This window comes from Ischnura elegans (genome assembly GCF_921293095.1).
Source record: "Ischnura elegans chromosome 13 unlocalized genomic scaffold, ioIscEleg1.1 SUPER_13_unloc_1, whole genome shotgun sequence".
Classification (NCBI taxonomy): Eukaryota; Metazoa; Arthropoda; class Insecta; order Odonata; family Coenagrionidae; genus Ischnura; species Ischnura elegans.
Window position 1 is genome coordinate 4,392,997 of NW_025791657.1, and position 22,177 is coordinate 4,415,173.

Consider the following 22,177-nt stretch of genomic DNA (forward strand, 5'->3'; position numbering starts at 1 on the left):
GGTGCGGCCCTCAATAACTACATCCTCTAGTTGCGGGTACCTATGACTGTGTGCAGGCGTAAGTGTCCCTGACTGAGAAATTTGCCATCAATACATGTGTTTAAAACTCACCATTACCCATGTAAAGATGCCATTTCACAGGGCTCTAGTGGTGATGACAAACTCCTCAGTTCTATTATTAATATAAGACTTTATCGAAATAAATGGAACATATTAAAATAGTTCTTGGAGTGCATGTCAGTCTATGTTATGCACTAAAAATTTTAGCCCCCGTGTCTGTTTATTTCAAACCATCCTCAGGGCTATGAAAGAGCACATGAGAAAAATATAAAATACAAAGATTACAAAGATAGGCAATATTTTTGCACAGATAAATTTTATGATAGGGTCTTTTTACAATTACATACATACATACAGTGACTCCTCGTTTAACGTCACTTACCGTTCATGAAAAATGTGACGATAAACGAAATGACGTTAATCGAAACATAATATCCCATAAGAAACAATGTAAAAAGTGAATGTCGGCTCCTAGACCTCACAATTAATACGCAAAAAAATTGAAGCGTATCATATCTGGGGCAATTTTTACGATGGGAATGCCAAGGTATGGCATGTATACGAGTCCCTGTCTTCATCGACGACAATAGCAGCAGTGACGTAAATCCTTCTCCATTTTTGTATCTCCCCGCATTTGCTCTTCGGCTTCGTTATGGTGGTCGCCCGAGCGAACGTCGCCTGGGCATCATCAACGCTGAAACATCGTCGAAGTTACAGGAACCAAAATTATAGTGAACACGGCGAAAAAAGTGGCAACAAAAACCCCGATTTCAACACGGAAAAATTCCTTGAAATGACTTTTTAGGTTCCTGAAAACCATTATGTCAAGTAAAACCTTGCGCACCTACCTAAGAATTCATTTTGCAGAAAATTTGCTAAAACCGTAATGGCAATTAACAATAAACGCACCGTTTTCCACTTCGTTTAGACTGACTGTATTACCGCCCACAAAACGAACAGCCTGCTACGTCCGCCGCTTCGTGTTTTTTCTCGTGCAAAATTTGAAAGCCTTGACGTTATCACAAAGCGAAGGTGCGATAAACCAGTGACGGTCTCAAAATTTTCGTGACGTTATCGCAAAATGACGTTAAACAGGGTGACGTAGAACGAGGACTCACTGTATATATAAACATACATGTATACTACTTCATTCATTCACACGGTGCCTTAAGCGCAAAACATACATTTAAATTCAGAGGTAAGGAAAGAAAGGGATAGGAACATATAATGGAAAAAGGATGAGGACAACGGTGCTGTGGTAGGTGGAAAAAAGCCAGAAATCAGAGCGTAAAAATGCGGCCTGACTGGGACTTCAAATGAAGTAAGGTAATAATATGCTGCCAATTACTCAAAATCCCATCTTAAAGAACAATTTTTGCCTTCTTTAACTATAAGTGAACTAAATAATGGAGCATTTTTGTTATGCTCTCCAGTCCTTGATTTATGAGGTAATCCTTATACCCCCAAAAGGCTAGATATTCTGTCATGGAATCACTAGCCTGGTGGTAGCTTTCTTCGGACTTCAGTCTTCTCAATAATTTCTTCTTTACAGAAGGCAAGTAATAAACAAAATCTACTTTTTCTCTAAAACACAGTGTAACATCGTAGTACACAGCTGATTTGGCTACCGATACAATGAAATATATATATATAATATTTTTTGACATACCAACACTCCAAGAACTATTTTAATATGTATTAAACGAGGTCAAGATAAGAAAAAAATAATTATTTAACAAATGGAACTTGCTCATTGTCATTATAGTTACCATTTTATAAGGAGGCATTTTCAACAAGCTTTACTCTGAGCAATGTGAGAGCTTATGAATGAAGGTCAACACTTTGGTGCGGCCCTCAATAATTACATCCTCTAGTTGCCAGTACCGATGACTGTGTGCAGGCGTAAGTGTCCCTGACTAAGAAATTTGCCATCAATACATGTGTTTAAGACTCACCATCACCCATGTACAGATGCCATTTCACAAACTTCTTAGTTCTATTATTAAAATAAGATTTTATCCAAATGAATGGATCTTGCTCATTGTTATAGTTATCATTTTAAAAGTAGGCATATTCAACAAGCTTCACTCAGAGCAATGTGACAGCTTATGAATGAAAATCAAAAATAAGGTGTAGCCCTCAATAATTACATCCCCTAGTCGCGAGTATGGAGGACAGTGTGCAGGCGTAAGTGCCACTTGCGACGGAATGTCTTCCCGCAATCCCCACACTCAAATGGTTTCAGTCCCTCGTGTGTCAACATGTGAACTTTCAGGTGAGAGCTGTGGTAGAAGCCATGGCCACACACAGAGCACACAAACTTCCTTTCGCCTGTGTGGAGTGCCGCCACATGGTTTTCCAGGTTCCCCTTTCGGCTGAACGCCTTCCCGCAGTGACTACATTTGTGGTTCTTTACTCCCAGGTGGACAGAGTTCGTGTGCTCCTTGAGGCTCTCCCTCCGAGCGAACCCTCGGCCACATTCAATGCACGTGAAGGGCCTGTCAAGCGTGTTGGGAATATCCTTGCCTCGAGTATCCTTGCTGTGACTCCTCAGGTGCCCCTTCAAGTGGTCGCTACGCATATACGTCTTGCCGCACAAGTCGCACATGTAAGGGCGCAGACCGGAGTGGATGACGGTGTGCTTCCGCAAGATGATTTCCGTGACGAACACTTTGCCGCATATCTCGCACAGAAATCTCTTCTCCGAGTGAGCCGTGGACACGTGGTAGGTAAATTTCTGCTTGTTGTTGAATTCCTCTCCGCAGTTTGAGCACCTAAACGACCCCCCATCCTTCGATCGTACCCTATGCTTACTGGACGACTCCTCGTCTCTTTGTAGAGCGGCATCCGATTCACGACTCATCTTTCTCCGCACATTCTTTAAACTCACACGAAGGGCACGTTCTGGACTCACACCTTGTAAGCCACTTGCTGTCATCATGACATGATTTTGAACGTGCATGGATAGTGATATCAAGTCTAAATACTTGTTCCCACAATGGTCGCAGATGTAACCTTCACAGTGAGCAGATTTCTCTCCTTGCCAGCTTAAATTTCTAAATTCAAAGTCACCTCCAGGCTGAACCTCATCGCTGGCTTCGAAAGGACCAGCATTTGGCTCTAGGGTTTCATAATGGAGAAAATCATTACCATTGGACCAAGCTTTACCCTCACTGTACAATTCTTGCTCTCTGACACAATCACTCCTCGATTGATAAGCCGTCTTTACTTTCGCTTCCTGATGACCCTTTTTCAAACGCGGACGTGGGGTACATTTCTGATTTTTACCTCCCTTAAAAGGACTGCGCACTTTAGACACCCCTTTAGCCATATGACTTTTAATGTGGAGAGAGAGTAATTTCAAGGTCAAGTATTTAGCCCCACAATGATCACATACATACCCTTCACCATGGCTAGCTACCCCTCCGTCTTCCTCATACCCACAATTCACTTCATATTTGGCATCCGTCATGGGCCAAACAGTGCATTCTTTGGTTTCGCAATGCAATGACTTCTTACCTTTTGATTCTGCTTTACGCTTTCTACAAGACTTTTTCTCTACGAAGCATTCACCCTTCAAACCGTGAGACTTTCTATTCACATTCCGACGACCCATCTTTGCCCTGGGACTTGTGGCACATCGCAACCTTCGTTTTTGCATTACCTGCACATTTGCTGACGTAATTGAAACAGGAAAACAGTTAGGGATCTCTGATTGATGTTGAGACAAGGGCTGATCTTCACATTTCGGGTCCAGCTGCAACGTATCCCTGTTTGGGGACAGCCTTTGAGCCGAAGGAGTGAATTCTTCCATTACCTCTTTCTTTGCTGCTACTATTGATGTGGGAGCCACTGGTTGTGTTATAGATTCACCTTCCTCAATTATTCTTCCATGTGCAGGAGGGTAGTGGAGGCTGCTTCGCAATTCATCCACAATTATTCCCTGAGCCTTCACAAAAACATTACTTTCTTCAGATGTAGGTTTCTCTGGAATCGGGGAGCTGCGATAACAGCAATCCACCTGTAATGAAAAGAGGCCTGGTTATGAAAAAAAAAACTAGCGATAAATTCACTTTTAAGCAACCATAAAAAAAAACTTTGTAAATTTCTAAAGGATATTCTATCACATAACAATGGTTTCGTCAAACACTCGACATCATCATCATGATATGATTTACTGGTCACAGAATATGTTAATAGTAATATGTAATACAGTTCAAATATATCGCATGCATTCAACAAAAAAATATCAGCTTATTTTGGGATATGAAGACTCCCTGAACAAATCATTATTGGTGCAGTAGCATTTTTCCAACAGAAAAGTTTCAGCTTAATTATTAATTTAAGGGAGGGAATACATTTAATACCTAAAGCAAAAAGCTTACCCACCATTGTGACCATATAAAAAGGGCTATAGTTGTAGATTGCAGTTGACTGGTAGTACATGTATTCACTGTCACCATTTCCAGTTAGATGCCCATGCATTGCAGCACTGATGGTGACTTGTCTCAAATTTTCCTTTATTTACCGTCACTTTCGAAAGTTTTAGGACAAAGTTTGCGGCACCACATCTGCTTCTCGAGAAATTTTAGTTTCCCTTAATCTAATTGTTTTTGTTGGTGAATCGCCCAAAATGTTTCATTTGTGCCCGAAGAAATATGCACTCTTAGAGAGATTTTACTTAGACATTGATCATTCTGTTTCGCACAGTCAATGATTATTTCCTGTGCATTTACTGCGTACTTGACCCGGTTTCCACTGCTAATTTCTACTGCCCGTTATAATACTCATATTGCAAACAGTTGCGGTGGCTTTGTTGAGTAAATGGTCGACTGTGAGGGTGGTTTTTGATGGTTCGAGTCTCCAACGCTGTAACGCCGCTCACAAGATTTTTTTCTTGTTTTATGTTTCTCAATATATTCCAAATCATTTTAATTTCGCTGCAACAACAGCATCTTATAATTTCGTTTAGCTATAAATAGTCACATCAAAGTTAAGAATAGGGCAAGTGTGGTTATGTTTTTTAAGAGAGGCTATATTTAAAATGCATTGGATTCAGAAAAGAGGGTCATTCGGTGGTAATGGGCGGATAAAACACCAGAGTTACCTTTTCAAATTGATCCCCTGACCCTCACTCTAATGCCATTTGGGTGGAGGTTTGGGGGAGCATCAAGAATTGAAAATTTTTATATTTTACTGGAAATAAAGAAATAATAACTTTGTAAGTGTCATTTTTATTTAATAATGGGCACCACCCGGGTTTCGTAATGTGGTCACATTGAAACCCTGGTCATGCCCATAATTAAATAACAGTAAACCTTACAAATTTATTATTTCTTTATTTCCAATATGGAGAGGTTTCACAAAGTAAAGCCTTAAGTTATTAGTTATATTTTATATTTTACGGTCATTCCCTATAGATTTTGCCGAAGTGTTAGTTTTATCGAAGTTGCACTGCATATTTCATGTCACAAATTCAAAATTATTGCCGTGGCCTTGCATGCGGTTGAATACGGTGCGAGGGAACCGGAGACTTCGTTGCACTCGGGCATATTTACGCCGTGACTAGACAAAGTCAAACTGGAGAACAAAGGAATGATAGAAGGAAGGGGAAGCAGGGGAAGAGGAAGTAAAGATACCATGAACCACAACCAGGCACTCACCTGCATAGACAGGTTGCCGTGAGTGCTGGTTTCCTAAAACTTCTGCAGCACGATGACGTGTTTGCGTGCCAGTTTCCTTCAGGGGAGTTCCATGTTCCTGATTTCCCAGGGGTGCGGCCCACGATCGTATTAGCAAACAGCGGCAGTTGCATCCCGGGAAACATCTGTGAGACACCACACGGCGCGGTGCCCAACAGTGTAGTTAAGGAAGAATGATTTGGTGCTTTCCCAGTGAATGCTGTTGATAAAATCTTAACGGGAAACCAGCCAGGTAAGGATGTACATGGGGATGGGGTTGGTGTTGTGGCTAGAGTGTTGGCTTCCCACCCGGCGGGCTCGGGTTCAAATCCCGGCAGCGGCAGAGAATTTTCAGAGACTGCCCGATCCCTGCTTGAATATTGTGTGGAGGACATTTCAAGTGTAACACTCCGTCCGTTGGATGGGACGTTAAGCCGTGGTTCCCTTGGTGCCTTTCGTTAAGAGCAGGCTAACGCCGACGCCGGGTTCCTCTCCACCCTTCCTTACCTACCCTTCCCTCATGGCGCAAATGACCTCAGCTGTCGGTCACCTCGTCCAAATACCATACCATACCAAGGATGGACATTGCTGCCAACATTTCAATGGCCTTCCCTGCCATCGTCTTCAGGGTGAAAGATGCACCTAGCAAGTGCCGTAAGTGTCGGTTTCCTAAAATGGATGGACCCGGTGTATATAAGCCCGGCAATAACCAGGTCCATCATTAGCCCTGAAGACAGTGACAGAGAAGGCCATTGAAACGTTGACAGAAATGCCCATCCTTACCCGGCTGGTTTCCCGTGAAGATTTTATCAATGGTATCGTTAACAACGTCGCACAGTGGTTTTGAAGCATTTGCACAATCTAAATTTCTGAATCTGTGATCCCTCAATCACGGCTGCTTGGGTTTCAGGAAACCAGGTACAGTAGATTCCGTTTAATGGGTCCACCAGTTACTTGGGGCAGCCACTTAATAGGGGCAGACCTTGACGAAAAGAACCCAATAGAGAGGAATATCCCAGAGTACTCTCCGCTCAATTGGGACAGCATGCCGCTTTATTGGGCCATGAGTCGGCGACATAGACTCTATGCTCGCGATGAAATTAATTTTTTTTCTTTTCAGAACACAATTTTTTTTACATTTTCCTCCTTTGATTTACTCTTATTTTTCACAAATGTTCCTATTCTTGCCCTATTTTGAAAGCTCTTGATGCTATACTATCCGCAAGAGGATAGGACTTTTCTTTAATAGGACTTAGTAAAAGACATTCATTCAGCGTCGCCTGAGGCTGTGAAAAATATTTTAGGCTAAATTATTATAATTCTTAAAAATGATAACAAATTAACTAAACTCGCTCATTTATTAATCAAATCAATAGTTTAATAAACTTATGTTACATTATTAGCATTCTTTAGTTTTCTTTCTATTATTTCAACGTTTGTTTATGCCCATATACAGGATAGTTCGCCTAATTGGGGCAAAGTGCACCAGTCCCGATATGTCCCAATTAACTAGAATCTACTGTATTATATAGAGTACTAGGAATAAAATCACATTATCATTGCAAAAAGATCGCCGACGGTAAAAAAAACTCTCAATGAGTCCAGAAAGCAATCTAGCATAGGAGACAGTGTGCATAAATAACGATAGAATGTTTGCTTTAAGTAAATTATTCATGCTACCCCTCTCACCATTGGTCCGGAGAATCAGGAGTTTGCCGTCAATATCAATTTAACCCTTTCGAGACGACGGAGTTTTCGTCTTAGCATGACTGCTGTACTGAGCCCAAAGAAACTCTTCTCTCTCGTGGTACGGAGCATTTTTGGAGGACATTCGTCTCAACAAAGGGTCTTGCGGATAATCACACGCTTTCAGTTCCAACCTTTTTCGACCCCTCCCAGCAAGGACTCCGCATTATCTATGACTCCGAGGGTAGTTGTGCTCCCTCCTTTCCGGGTTTACGACCATACCTGCGGCATTGGTTTGCGGTCAACTTATGGATTGCTTACATGCATTTGGAATTTGGATAACTGTTGCTTGCACGTAAATTGAAGACTTTGAATTGAATTCCTCATTTTTTTCTGAGCATTTCCAGATTTTAAACAAAGTTCTAATGTCAATATTAGTGCATTCAATGCAGCAAAAATTTCCATGTTGACATTTATACAGAACTCAAGATATGAGTTAATATTCATCATAGGATTTTGTTTAAAAATGCCAAAAACTGCTCAAAAGACAAATAATTCAATTATTAGTAATGATATAATTAATAATAATAATTTAATAATTATAATAATAATATAATTAATTCTTGGTAATAATAGTAATAAAAAATATTTAATATAATAAATTTCGAAAAAATATTTTTGAATACTGACTGGATAAAACAATTTCATGACCATACCTGTGGCATTGGCCCTTACCGCTAAGAGGGGTAACATAAGAAGAGGGATCAGGGTACTTGCTCCCGGATTCCGAGGGTAAAACCTAAACCCCGCAGTATTGGGTCCCGAGACAAAGACATTGTACACCTGCGACCATTGTAAAAGGGGGAGAGCTAGGAAACATATATACAATGCATTCGTTCACTAGTGTAAGAAAATCTCCAACGAAAATATACGGCTTTCGTCTCCCAGGTAAAGAAATGTCCACACGTATATTAACATCTTTAGTAGGGAAAAGGTCAAAACTAGGTGTTTTCGGCAAGCTTTATTCAGAGCAATGTGACAGCTAATGGAAGAAAATCAACACTAAGGAGCAGCCCTCAATAATTACATCGTCTAGCTGCGAGTACAGATAATCGCGTGCAAGTGTTAGTGTCCCTTTCTAAGAAATTTGCCATCAATACATGTAATTAAGACTCGGCATCACCAGTGTGCAGATGCCATTTCACAGAGCTCTAGTGGTGATGACAAACCTCTTAGTTCTATTATTAAAATAAAATTTTATCCAAATGAATGGAACTTGTCATTGTTATAATAGTTATCATTTTAAAAGTAGGCATTTTCTACAAGCTCAATTCTGAGAAATGCGGCAGCTTATGGATGTAAGTCAACACTTTGGTGCGGCCCTCAATAATTACATACTCTAGTCGCGAGTACCGATGACTGTGTGCAGGCATAAGTGTCCCTGACTGAGAAATTTGCCATCAATACATGTTTTTAAGACTCTCCATCACCCGTGTACAGATACCATTTCACAAACTTCTTAGTTCTATTATTTATATAAGACTTTATCGAAATGAATGGAACTTGCTCATTGTTGTTATATTTATCATTTTATAAGGAGGCATTTTGAACAAGCTTAATTCTGATAAATGCGACAGCTTATGGGTGAAAGTCAACACTAAGGAGCAGCCATTAATACTTCCACCGTCCCCTAATTCCGAGTATGGAGGACAGTGTGTAGGCGTAAGTGTCCCTTGCGACGGAATGTCTTCCCACAGTCCCCACACTCGAACGGCTTCAGTCCCGCGTGTATCAACATGTGATCTTTCAGGTGAGTGCCGTGATAAAAGCCGCGGCCACACACCGAGCAGACAAACTTCCTTTCGCCCGTGTGCAGTGCCGCCACGTGGCCATCCAGGGTACTCTTTTGGTTGAATGCCTTCCCGCAGTAACCACATTTGAGGTTCTTCACTCCCAAGTGGACCGCCTTCGTGTGAGCCCTGAGGCCATCCTTCCGAGTAAACCCTCGGCCGCATTCGGTGCACGTGAAGGGCCTGTCAAGCGTGTTGGGAATATCCTTGCCTCGAGTATCCTTGCCTCGAGTATCCTTGCTGTGGCTCCTCAGGTGCCCCTTCAAGTGATCACTGCGCATGAACGTCTTACCACACAAGTTACACATGTAAGGGCGAAGACCGGAGTGGATGACTGCGTGCTTACTGAAGCCCCTTTTAGACACAAACACTTGGCCGCATATCTCGCACAGATATCTCTTCTCCGAGTGAGCTGTGGACACGTGGTAGGTATATTTCTGCTTGTTGTTGAATTCTTCTCCACAGTCTGAGCACCTAAATGATCTCCTCTCCTCCGATCGTACCCTACGCTTACTGGACGATTCCTCGTCTCTTTGTAGAGCGGCATCCGATTCACGAGTCATCTTTCTCCGCACATTCTTTAAACTCACACGAAGGGCATGTTCTGCACTCTCGCCTTGTAGGCCACTTGCTTTCATCATGACGTGATTTGTAACGTGCATTGATAGTGATATCAAGTCCAAATACTTGTTTCCACAATGGTCGCAGATGTAGCCTTCACCGTGGGCAGATATCTCTCCTTCCCAGCTTAAATTTCTTAACTCAAAGTCACCTCCAGGCTTAACCTCATCGCTGGCTTCTAAGGGACAAGCACTGGGCTCTAGGGTTTCATGATGGAGAAAATCCTTACTATTAGAACAAACTTTACCCTCACCGTACAATTCTTGCTCTTTAACACAATCACTACCTGATTGACAAGCCATCTTTACTTTCACAGACATTCCCTTACTATCGCAGACATACCCTTCACTATGGCTAGATACCCCTTCGTCTTCCTGATACACACGATTTACTTCACACTTGGCATCCGTCATGGGCCAAGCGCTGCATTCTTTGGTTTCGCAATGCAACGACTTCTTGCCTTTCGACTGGGCTTTGCGCTTTCTACAAGACTCTTTCTCTACGAAGCATTCACCCTTCGAACCGCGAGACTTCACATTCCGACGACCCTTCTTTGCCCTGGGACTTGTGGCACATCGCAACCTTCGTTTTTGCATTACCTGCACGTTTGCTGATGTAATTGAAACAGGAAAACAGCTAGGGATCTCTGATTGATGGTGAGACAAGGGTTGATCTTCACATTTCGGGTCCAGCTCCAACGTATCCCTGTTTGGGGACAGCCTTTGAGCCGAAGGAGTGAATTCTTCCATTACCTCTTTCTTTGCTGCAAACATTGATGTAAGAGCCGCTGGTTGTGTTATAGATTCCTCTTCCTCAATTATTCTCCCATGTGCAGAAGGACAGTGGAGACTGCTTCGTAATTCATCCACAATTATTCCCTGAGCCCTCACAAAAACATTACTTTCTTCAGATGTAGGTTTCTCTGGAATGGGGGAGCTGCGATAACAGCAATCCACCTGTAATGAAAAGAGGCCTGGTTATGAAAAAAAACTAGCGATAAATTCACTTTTAAGCAACCATAAAAAAACTTTGTAAATTTCCAGGGGATATTCTATCACATAACAATGGTTTTGTCAAACACTCGACATCATCATCATGATATGATATGATTTACTCGTCACAGAATATGTTTATAGTAATATGTAATACAGTTCAAATATATCGCATGCATTCAACAAAAAAAAATATCAGCTTATTTTGGGATGAGAACACTCCCTGAACAAATCGTTGATGCTGCAGTAGCATTTTCTCCAACATAAAAGTTTCAGCTTAATTATTAATTTAAGGGAGGGAATACATTTAATACCTAGAGCAAAAAGGTTACCCACCATTGTGACCATATAAAAAGGGCTCTAGTTGTAGATTGCAGTTGACTGGTAGTACATGTATTCACTGTCACCATTTCCAGTTAGATGCCCATGCATTGCAGCACTGATGGTGACTTGTCTCAAATTTTCCTTTATTTACCGTCACTTTCCCAAGTTTTAGGACTAAGTTTGTGGCACCAAATCTGCTTCTCGAGAAATTTTAGTTTCCCTTACTCTCTTTATTTTCCTTGGTTGATCACCCAAAATGTTTCATTTGTGCCCGAAGAAATATGCACTCTTAGAGAGATTTTACTTAGAAATTGATCATTCTGTTTTGCAGACACAATGAAGAAAACTAGCGATAAAAAATAAATGAAGGATGTTTTATCAGGCAACAATGGTTTTGTCAAACATTCGACGTCATCATCATGTTAAGATATGATTTACTGGTCCCAGAATTTTACATAGGGAAATATTATACAGTTCAAATTTATCACATACATTAGAAAAAAAGAACAGCTTAAAAAGATTAACTTAAAAATTTTACAATTATTTGACAAAGGTAAAAAACTGGATTTTGTATAAAATTTTCAAATAGGTGTATGTTCAAAGTTGTTTGGTGAATGCCTTGCCAATGATGTGGTAGCAAAATTGATTTCACCTTACCTTAAGGTGAGAATTCCTTGTCCTCCCTTGGTAACCTTTTCCGATGACCCTGAATAGATATCCCACAAATTAGTACCTAACCTCAACCCCTTCCCCATTTCTACTTCTATATTTTACCCCACATACACCTACATTCGATATAAATAGCAGGCTTGCTGCTCTTAGGTTAAACAGCCCTCTAAAATGATGCGCAAGGTCTGAAACCGGTCGAGAAAGATTTTTAAAAAGTGTGGAAAATTACTGCAGCTGTTACATTAGGGTGGTTTCCCATTATTTTTTTATTGCCTAAATTGAAAGATTATTACTCCTGCAGTACGTAATTCACGCTTTTAGATTTTTAAATGACGAAATCTATTTTTCGTGATTAAATGAAAAATGAAAAATTTCAAGCACGCGAAAACACGACGGGTAAGTATGAATGCCGGGAAATCTCTCTGTGTGACGTATTTCTGGTCCCCGCTGCCACCCTGTGAGGTGACCTTGAGGCGAGGCTTAGCGCTGATATGACGCAGGCTGCTAGCGGGTAGCTGAGTACCCCGCTGGCTGGTAGCGCTTGGCTTAAATAAGGATTATTAATACCTTATCAAACGAAGAAAACTATCCAATCTTAGCCAGTTTTAATAGGTGATTATTAAGCCCTGAGCTCTGTGCCTCATGCATGCATTGGTAACCTCAGACGATGTATAACTCCTATCTACTCGTATAGAAACTAGGTCCCTGTGACGTCATGTGGAGTGGCATCGCATGGGTGCCAATCTGGCCTTTTTCAAATGAGGATAAAAATTGATCATTGGCATTCCTCTAAACTGTGATTTCTAAAACCAAATAATTTGTGTATTATGAATACACTAATGCTGGGCAATGAATCACAATCAATGCCTTTCGTTTTCTTTGATGAAGGAAACTACCCTATTATTACTTTGCTGAGAAGTATATACTAAAGAGAAAGGGAATTGGATCGGGCAAATTTCAAAAGTGATGGGGATCCCAGATACTGCAGTCGAGGGAACAGTTGAAGGAGAAAAGAGAAGAGGAAAAAGAAGGCTAAAGATGAGAGACCACGTCAGAATAGGAAGAAGGTACAGGGGAGGTACCCTCAGTGGAGGCTCATGAGTCAAATGCTGGGAGGAGCACACTCCACCAGGGGTCAAAATGGCCAAAACTGATGTTTAACGTGAAAATTACAGCATATTAACAGGTTGTGTATGGATGGCGAGAGTTCCTGTCATTTTTTTCCAGAACGTTCCGGACGAATGACAAAGATCCTCGTGATTTAGGCGCGTCAAACTAAACAATTTTAAAGCGTACAATACGTATTTATTAGTACGTTTTCAGTTGTTGTTCGTTATTCATAATGAATAGATGCATCATAAGGTTTGATTGGGTAAAGTTATATTCTAAACGTTAGCTTTTTAACCATGTTTCAACCAAAGGCATTACGCCCTAATAGGCACATATTTCCAATCTCGGCATTCCTAGGAATTTAAATACTCAGGTACACAATGTGTTAAAGGTGTATAAGACAAAAAAATAAGGATGAAAAATTTATTGCTGAAAATGTCATTCCATGTACCTAATCGCAGCTGCATTAATGGTCTCTAGTTGTCTCAGTACAATTTGTGAACGTAGTTAGGCCATCTCGGGGGTGTCTCCTTGGTATGATAAGTGGATGTTTTACGAGATAAAGAGGTTCACTATATAGAGGTTTGCCTATAAATATGCATGTAAATCTGACGGTACCGTAGGGTGGTATGTAGTATGGAGGTTTATGGTGTGAAGAGGTTCACTACATAGAGGTTTTACTGTATAAGGAAACCATTGAGGTGGCCTTGGACAGATGGAGGTAGATAAAACTATGTTGTTTGGGAGATCTGCCAATGAAGGGCAGAAAACCAGTTCATGATAATCACAACAGCTACAGACTTCCAAAAGAAATATTAATTCGCTAATACTGAATTCTTTCCTATGTCTTTTCTTTCAAATACGTAAAACCCCGTATTTGCGTTATCGGAATTTACGTTTTCCCGCAAATTGCAAGTTTTTTTCTGGGTCCCGTCATATTTCCTATCTTTCCAATGTAAATAGAACCCTGTATTTACGCCGTGTTTTTTTCGTTTTCCCGCCATGTGCATCACGACGTGCCGACTAAAAAATTTTTTTTGCGTACTAAAACAATTAATCGCGCATATCAGCCCTAAAAAACTGTCTTTTGGATTCCTTTCGCGCATTTTTATTTAAAAATCCAAGAGAAAGAGACGTAATCAGAACTATTTTCGGGAAGAATTTGAATGTGGCGGGACAGAACGCCACTAACGTCGGAAAGTTGAACTACGTCATCTCGTTTTCTATCAGCGGCGAAAAGATTCACGTTATGAAAGTAGGTGTTTTGAGCAATCGAGCTATGTATTAATTATAATGCAAGAACTCCTGAAGGAATGTTGACAATAATCATGTAGTCGATAATTTGATACGAGAGTTTGAAAGGAAACCAGACGTGCTGAAACGTGATAAATGCCGGATCCCTGTAAACCATAATGGTTGCCACAACGTTGCAGCAACGTCTCACGGCAACCAACTGGGAGTTCCATGCAACGTTGTGACAAAGTCTTATTTACTGCCAAACGTCCTCCGTACTACGTTTTCACAACGTCTTCACAACATCTTTGCAACGTGACACGTAACATGATTGCAACCTGCCTGCAACCTTCTGTAAACCATATAGGTTGCCACAACGTTGCAGCTACGTCTCACGTCAACCAATTTACTGCCAAAATTTAATCCTTACTACATTTTCACAAATCTTCGCCACCAGAAGCGTAACGTGATGCAACCTTTAATAAATAATACTTTAAATTGTGTCGTTTCAAAGAAAATTTTTTTATTATTCCTTATTTACAATTTGTTTTCCTTTCCTCCACCCTCTGATGCCTTGACTCAGCGTGCCTGAACCAGTCAATTGCCTTCTCCTTTATGTGCTTATGGCCATATTCCTTTAATGTGGGCTTGCAACGGAAAGCATCTGAAATTAAATTTTAGTAAGGATTTTAGACACAAGTAGTTTTATTGAACAGTTCCCATTTTGAAATAATATTATAAGCACAACATACCAATAATAAAGGCACACGTTCTGGTGGCACAGAACTGGATTTTTTTAGTGTTCATTTTGGAATGGCCGAAAAATGAAAATCTCCGACCAAGGTTATTGGTAAATAGGTGGTATAACATGCCGAAAACACCCTCAGTAATGTTATTCCGACCTCGTCTGCATAACTCTACAGTCTGAAAAATCAGAGGAATTTTTACAACACAAAAAAACTCACAAATAGCTACTTATAAAAGCCCATCAAACAAATGACACTCAAAAGTTTTATTTTACCAGAGCTGCGTGGAATGGCTTTTTGAGGAGTTCCACCTCCAGGGCATCAAATTCTTCCATTGTATCCATGGGGAATTTCCAGGTCAATAATAAGTCGTTGTCACTTTCATCTGGCATCTGGCAGTTCGACTTAGCTCTTTTCAAAGCCCGAATTTCCTTTAAAATTTCCAGCTGCGTCTTCTCAATTCTCTTTAAATACTGAAGAAGGTCTTCAGAAATAACTATGGGACCAGAAGAAGTTTACATTACTAAAAAATATGTATAATGTACTTTTCATCTTATTATAAAGGTGAGAAGTAAATTGACTATAATATAATTAAGACAGTAGTTTTTATAGGGCCATTTTTAAATAGATGCACATAACCAATTAGATGTGATGGTCAGCTGATGAAATCAGCAGGATTAGTATTGCACTTGCCACCTAGGTCAGAGCCCACAAATTTGGACTTTCTATGAGGCAAGAGTTGGCAAATTACTTCATATGAAATGACAAACAAGGGTTTGAGACACGAGCTTGGCTGCATATACTTAGTCATTTTCTTGAGCGATTCTATTATCATTACTGTCATTACATGAGATCTTGAAATGACCTCGATAATTAAGGCGTAAGCAGTTAATTTTCCCACAAAATCCACCTGATAAATTTAAGGCTGGAGAGTGGTTTCTTTACTTTAGAGAAATAAAAGTTTAGTCCAAATGTTAATGAAATAAGCAAGCACAACAATAATTGAATGTCATTCAAAGAAAACAGAAATTATCTCATGATATTTTTTAGAACAGCCAATCTTGAAAATCATAGGAATGGTAATAAAAATAATCGAATGCTAGGGTTGTATTGAAAGGGAGAGTACTAACTTTGAATACAACCCAAGAGACTAGAGAGCATAATTCAATCCTGGGCACTGGACAGCACAAAATAACAAAAGTAATGTCCTTGCAAGAATTTCAACAAAATGCAAGGATGGATTGCTGATAGCTCTCAAGGAAAATACCTAAGCTACTGACTTATGTTGGTCTCATTGAAGTATTTAATTAATAGAAATTTGAAAACTTTACTTACAGCTTAGAGCCGAATGAATGTGTGTCTGTCCAAACTTTATGTTCCCTTTAAGGCCTTCCAATAAATAATATTTTGCAATATCATCTAAGAATGATGCTCTCAACCCATGCCTTGTTGCATCTGGTGGAGTAGAACCCCCAACTCTTTTCAAAAAATCAATCTGAAATAAAAATTATTATATTAGGGATAATTCATTGAACCAAAGGCTGTACACATCCACTATGACAATTTTACATGAAGAATACTGGGTGTCCCATTTATCTTGATCACCCGAAATAACTTTTTGTCCAGATGGAAATTCAAAAATGTGTCAAGCAAATGTTCATTAGCCGTCAGGGGGACATTAATTAGCACGATTGATTTCCTTGTAGCTTTATTATTTACAAAGATATGAACAGCGGTATGTCTTTTTAAAATGGCACCCTATATTTTTTTATTTGGCAGTTCATTTCCTCTCCTAAAGACTTATTCAAAAATGTAGCACAGTGGACCATAAACATAAACACAGTGTTATGAAAAATGTCTGACTCAATAGCACTAGTGCAGGTAGGCGGGTAGTGGAACTACTCCACCAGTCATTCATAAAAAATATAGGGTGTCATTTAAAAAAGACATACCACTCTTCAAATCTTTGTAGAAACAAAGATACAAGGAAGGCAGTCATGCTGATTAATGTCCCCCTGAGGGCTTATGAACATTTGCTTGACACATTTTTGAACTTCCATCTGAACAAAAAGTTATTTCGGGTGGTCAAGATAAATGGGATACCCTGCATAATTGGAATCAAGATCAAACAGTCTGCTTGCTTAGAAGAAAACAATATTAGGGAGCCAACGCATCTCAAAGTCTTTGATCACTCTATTGAAAAGTGCTTCAAGCAAACATAAAGGAAGATGAATCTAAACCATTTCCTATACTGGGCTGGGTATTAATAATATAACCACAGATAAACTGATATTCACTTTATCATTATGGCCCAATGGTTTTATCCCTGAGTAATGTGCACAAATAGACTTGCCTCCAACAAATCAAATCCCATTACTTATCCCCTCTTTAACAAAATCACAGTGACATCTTTAACTACAAAAAATTATCAAAAATGAGACACAAAATTGATTGAAATGTTTTCTTTTAATAACAATTACCTGATTGGAACTTTGATCCAAAACTTTTTACATCATCATGAAGATGTTTTTGACATGAAGCTACACTTAAACCCACTACACCTAAATGAAAAATAAACACTATAAAAAATGTTAATAACTTTAAATGACTCAATAAATAGTAAAGCCGAGAAGTTTTTCTTCATAATCCTCCCACACTACGGTGACGCAATGCGTCAAGCATTAAAATAAATTTAAGTTTATGCATATGCAATGTTTTTCAATCCACAGGAGATGGATTGACTGAGCTGTCTCAGGAAGTGTGAGAAGGTTGAAAATATTAAGAATATGCTTCATTTAAAATAAAAAATGTTGCAATAAGCAACACTTCTACTTACCCAGATTCTGATGAAGGAAGCAAAAGTAGAACTTCGGCGGTTGATAAACTTTTGTTGGAGAAGTTTCGCAAACATAACACTACAAAATTACGTAGTAACAGTAGATGATTGCCTAGGTGCTGGTGAAACAAGTAAAAGAAGAACTTAAGAGGCTGATATGCTTCGGCAGGATCAATTCCGCTCACGAAGAACACAACACAGTTCACGTAACATTATTAATGTGCACATGAATACGACAACGGCCATGGCCGTTGGCAGCCGTTGGATTCGGTTGGATTTGAAAGTGGTAATGCGCATGTGCGTATTTGTTTTTCCGACATCGCGGGCGGGAGTCTAAATCTTGGTAGGCGAAAAACTAAGTTTCGCCTTATGACTTGAGGAATAAATCCCACTGGGAAATATATCTTTTTTGTATCATCGCCTTAGTAGAGTAAAAAGCACGAGTGAAATCACATTTCGAAGAACATTCTACATTATGAAACGAGGAAAACTTATCATGGCAGGATTTTTTTTACATCTTAAGGGAATTGATTGATTTTTTAATTAATCTGCATTTCGTAGCACCCCAGGTGAACGGCGTTCTTGGGTGTTCCGAAAAGAAATGATGAAACACACTGTAACTACTGTGACTCGGTTATTACATACACAAAAGCCTACTGTCAAAATATATACCGCGAATATCCCACAATGGTTCGCAATGTCTCTGGGACGAAATAGGAATATAAGGGATCAAAATAGGATATTCCACGAATATCCTCTGCTGTGTGGGTACCTATTCTTTTAGCTCAATATTTTCATATTTTAATGAATGAGGGAAAATTGTTGTAAGGACGTTGCAAAGCAACCTGTCTGCAACGTTGCAAAGAGACCTAAGTAGCTCTGCAACCTCGTGCAACCTGTCTGCAACGTTGCCAGGACGTTGCAAAGAGACCTCAACAGCCCTGCAACCTCTGCAACCTCGTGCAACCTGACTGCAACGTTGCTGCAACTCATTGTGTTTACAGGGGAACTATAAAACTTGGCCGACAACTGGGATCATTTGCGCTGACTTCATTCAACAGTTGCGTAGCAATTATGGGTTAATTAAAAACTTAAAAAAACTTATTTAAACTTGAATTATCCCATTCAAATAGCAGTGTATCGCAAACTATTGTAACTTTCGAAAATTATGAAGTCTCATGACAGTTTGTACAACGCATTTGATCGCCGAGGGGTAGTTCAGATACTCGTGTGTTGCCGAGTTACCCTCAATTCGTACGGGAAATAGAATTGATCCGGCTTGAAAATGGAAATTCGAGGTGAAAAACGGACATTTTTAATTGACGAGAAAATTAAAATTTTAGAGATGGTTGATTCCCACACCGGAACCCGCATCGATTCTAACGCTGGCGAAGCAACTCGAATGTTGAGACTGGCAATCCGATCGGATTTCCAGTCTCAACATTCAATACCGTGGTGAAAAATCGCGATGCCATTGTAAAATATGCAAACCAGTGCGGACATTTATCAAAAAAGAGAATATATGTGAAGAATTCCAGGTAAGAATAAATAGAACGAATTCTAAAAGAGTAGTTTTTAGATGCAAGATCATCAAATGTCCCAGCAAATGGTGTCATCTAAAGGCCTGTTTACATAGTACATTAACCCGTACAAGTTAATGTCTAAATTATGAACACGAAAATGCACCGTGTATTCACCCAACTTGTGCGTATGCATGAACAGAAAATAGAACCTGTTCAAATTTGGTTCATGCATTCATAGTCGGATTTAGGGGGCACGTGCCCCTCCAGACACTTAAAAAATATGCAAGATTTTTAATACGGTCCGGTTATCATTGCGTTCGTTTTGTATAACGTGGTATCATTGTGCCCCCCCCCCTCCAGAAAAAATCACGGCATTGCTTGTGCCCCCCAGCAAGAAATCCTGGATCTGCCCCTGATGGTCATCATTACGTTTGCTTTGTTTTGTGTATTACTCAAGGAGGCTCAATCATTTAATTCAATAAGAATAACTTTGATATAAAAATAAAGAGAATTTTCTAAAGTCATTGTTATATCTTGTTTTTAATCTCAATTAAGACAAGATCTTTTGCCTGTCAGGAAAAAATCCTGCATCTGCCCCTGCCTACATTCGTACATGTTCCGTTCCGGTCCACAAAAATCATTCATGCAAGCAGAAATTAACTCGTACGTGTTAATGTATCGTGTAAACAGGCCCAAAGGCCCTTGAGAAAAGGTATTTCCCCACAAGATTGGGAATCGAAGATTCCACGGCATCTATAATGGTTGGTTGGATAGATTCAAAAATAGGTAGTCTTGTATATAAGACAGTGAGTGGTGAAAGCAAAGATGTTAACATAGAGACAGCAACTCAGTGGAAAGAATCTGAATATATTAGAGTTCTGGAAGGTTACAGCCCAAAAGATGTTTTCAGTGCAGACAAAACAGGATTACATATTTTTTAATTTTTGCTGCCAGCAAAAACACTGTGCTTCAGAGGGAAACAATGTTATGGAATAATGCCTAGTGAACAATTAAAAAATTAACATTTCCAAAGCCAGTATATGAATAAAAGTGAAAATTCTCTATTTCCCACAATTTGCATTTTCCCGCAATTTACACTTTTTTTCTTGGGTCCCTAGAAAAGTGTAAATAAGGGGTTTTACTGTAATTATTGTCACTGTCAATCTTGTTTTGTGGTTTGAAAAAAGGAAAAATGAAAATACTTAAAACAAAAAAAATATATGAAATTGTTCAAAATCAAGAAAAAAATGATAAAACTTGATAAAATATGTGCAAAAAAAATATAAAAATTAACAAAATGCATTGTTATGTACAAAAAAAATGAAATAACTGAGAAAATCCAAAAATAAATGTTAAAATTGAAGTGCCATGTTTTGGGCCAATCAGGGCCGTTCCCGGCTTCCGATGCCGTTAGCTTGTAGTCTTCCTAATTTTAGAGTGCTTTCGCACACGCTCACTAGAAGCCTGTCTTTCTAATTCTCCTTCACTAACACTGGAAAGGTTACACTGGTCCCTATACACTTGTATCGTCATTTTTGTCCTGATTACGCACTTTGCATAAAATCATCGCCGCTGAAGAGGTGGTTTATATACTCATCGGCAGCTGGACGACCAACGGGTATATAGCCCGGTCAAATTTGAGGATCGACGACGATGACCTTCATTGACACTTTTACTGCCAGCAAATTTTGGGAGGGGTGTGCAAAGACTGTCAAGGCTATGTAAGATTTTACACTTTCCCGGCAAACAATATGTCTCGACTCGACAATATGACTCACGGCTACTCAGAGAAAGGGTAACGTGTCGGTACCTGAAATGTCAGCGCTCTTACAAAATCTTACCTGCGTGGAATCCCGAGAAGAGTTTTTACTGCCAAGGCTATTTTCCGGAATTTGCGAGACTTCAGATTTTAAATTTCTTTACCTACTTAAGTTTATGTAATGTATCTAGATTTTTTCCCAATACTAAAACTATATTTATAGCTTAGAACTGGGGTTGGTCAAATCGGATACCTCGGATCCAAATATCCGCGGATATTGCCCTTCATCGGATACATCGGATCCAAAGTCGCGGAAGACATCGGATCAGGATCCGAAATTTTAAATAATAGCTTCCGTGAATGCAATGCCCCATAAGGGTGGAAATAGTTCCTATTCTATTGGAATGCGTCATCGCATCATGTCCTACTCATGAACCGTTTTGTTTGAAAGCTCTCGCAGAGGTTACGTAGGAGAATTTCAGCCGTGAAAAATAAAAAAAGGCAAAATACGACTAGCACATAGTGTGACTCTTCCCAAGAGATTGAACAATCATCGGGGGAATCTCAGCGTTAGGAATTTGAAAATGCATTATTTGGATCCGAAAATATCCCAAGATCCTAAAGATCCTGCTCCAAAAATCAAGGAGATTTGATCCGAATCAGGATACGAAAAAAATCCTGGATCCGTCCATCCCTACTTAGAACCATAGATAGATTACGGAGATTATAGGCCTCAATCACAAAATAAAAAAAGACAAATATGTCAGGCCGATAAATGGGTGCGTGGCAGTTTTTTCACAACCAACAAGGGCCGGTGTATTGGCCCGATGGCAGTAAAAGGTTTATTCAACCCGTTATTCCCCAGACTGTATTCAGAGCTTTCAACTTCAGTTGTTGTGCATTTTCCGTTTATTTTGGACTAATTAGGATAAATTTTTGGAACAAAAATATTTTCATCATATAATGTGATTTTCATAATGATGCGTACACGCAACGCTGGGAAAACTCCAATAAATAAATAAATAAAGTAATTCTTTAAAAATTAGGTTAAATCTTTCATTTTTTCTCTTCACTTACACACTGGACA

The 22,177-nt window shown here is 39.6% G+C and overlaps 1 protein-coding gene across 1 annotated transcript in view; it reads right to left on the reverse strand.

Annotated features, from left to right (window-relative positions):
* Positions 1-1,146: 1,146 nt before the first annotated feature.
* Positions 1,147-22,177, reverse strand: part of LOC124172340 (zinc finger protein 484-like) — a 44,213-nt gene continuing 23,182 nt past the window's right edge. Inside the window, exons 6-7 of the mRNA XM_046551786.1 lie at positions 10,498-10,854; positions 1,147-4,081 (exon numbers count right to left, since the gene is read on the reverse strand). Coding sequence (XP_046407742.1) covers positions 2,216-4,081; positions 10,498-10,854 — 2,223 coding nt within the window. The 3' untranslated portion in view covers positions 1,147-2,215. The remainder of the gene's footprint in view (positions 4,082-10,497; positions 10,855-22,177) is intronic.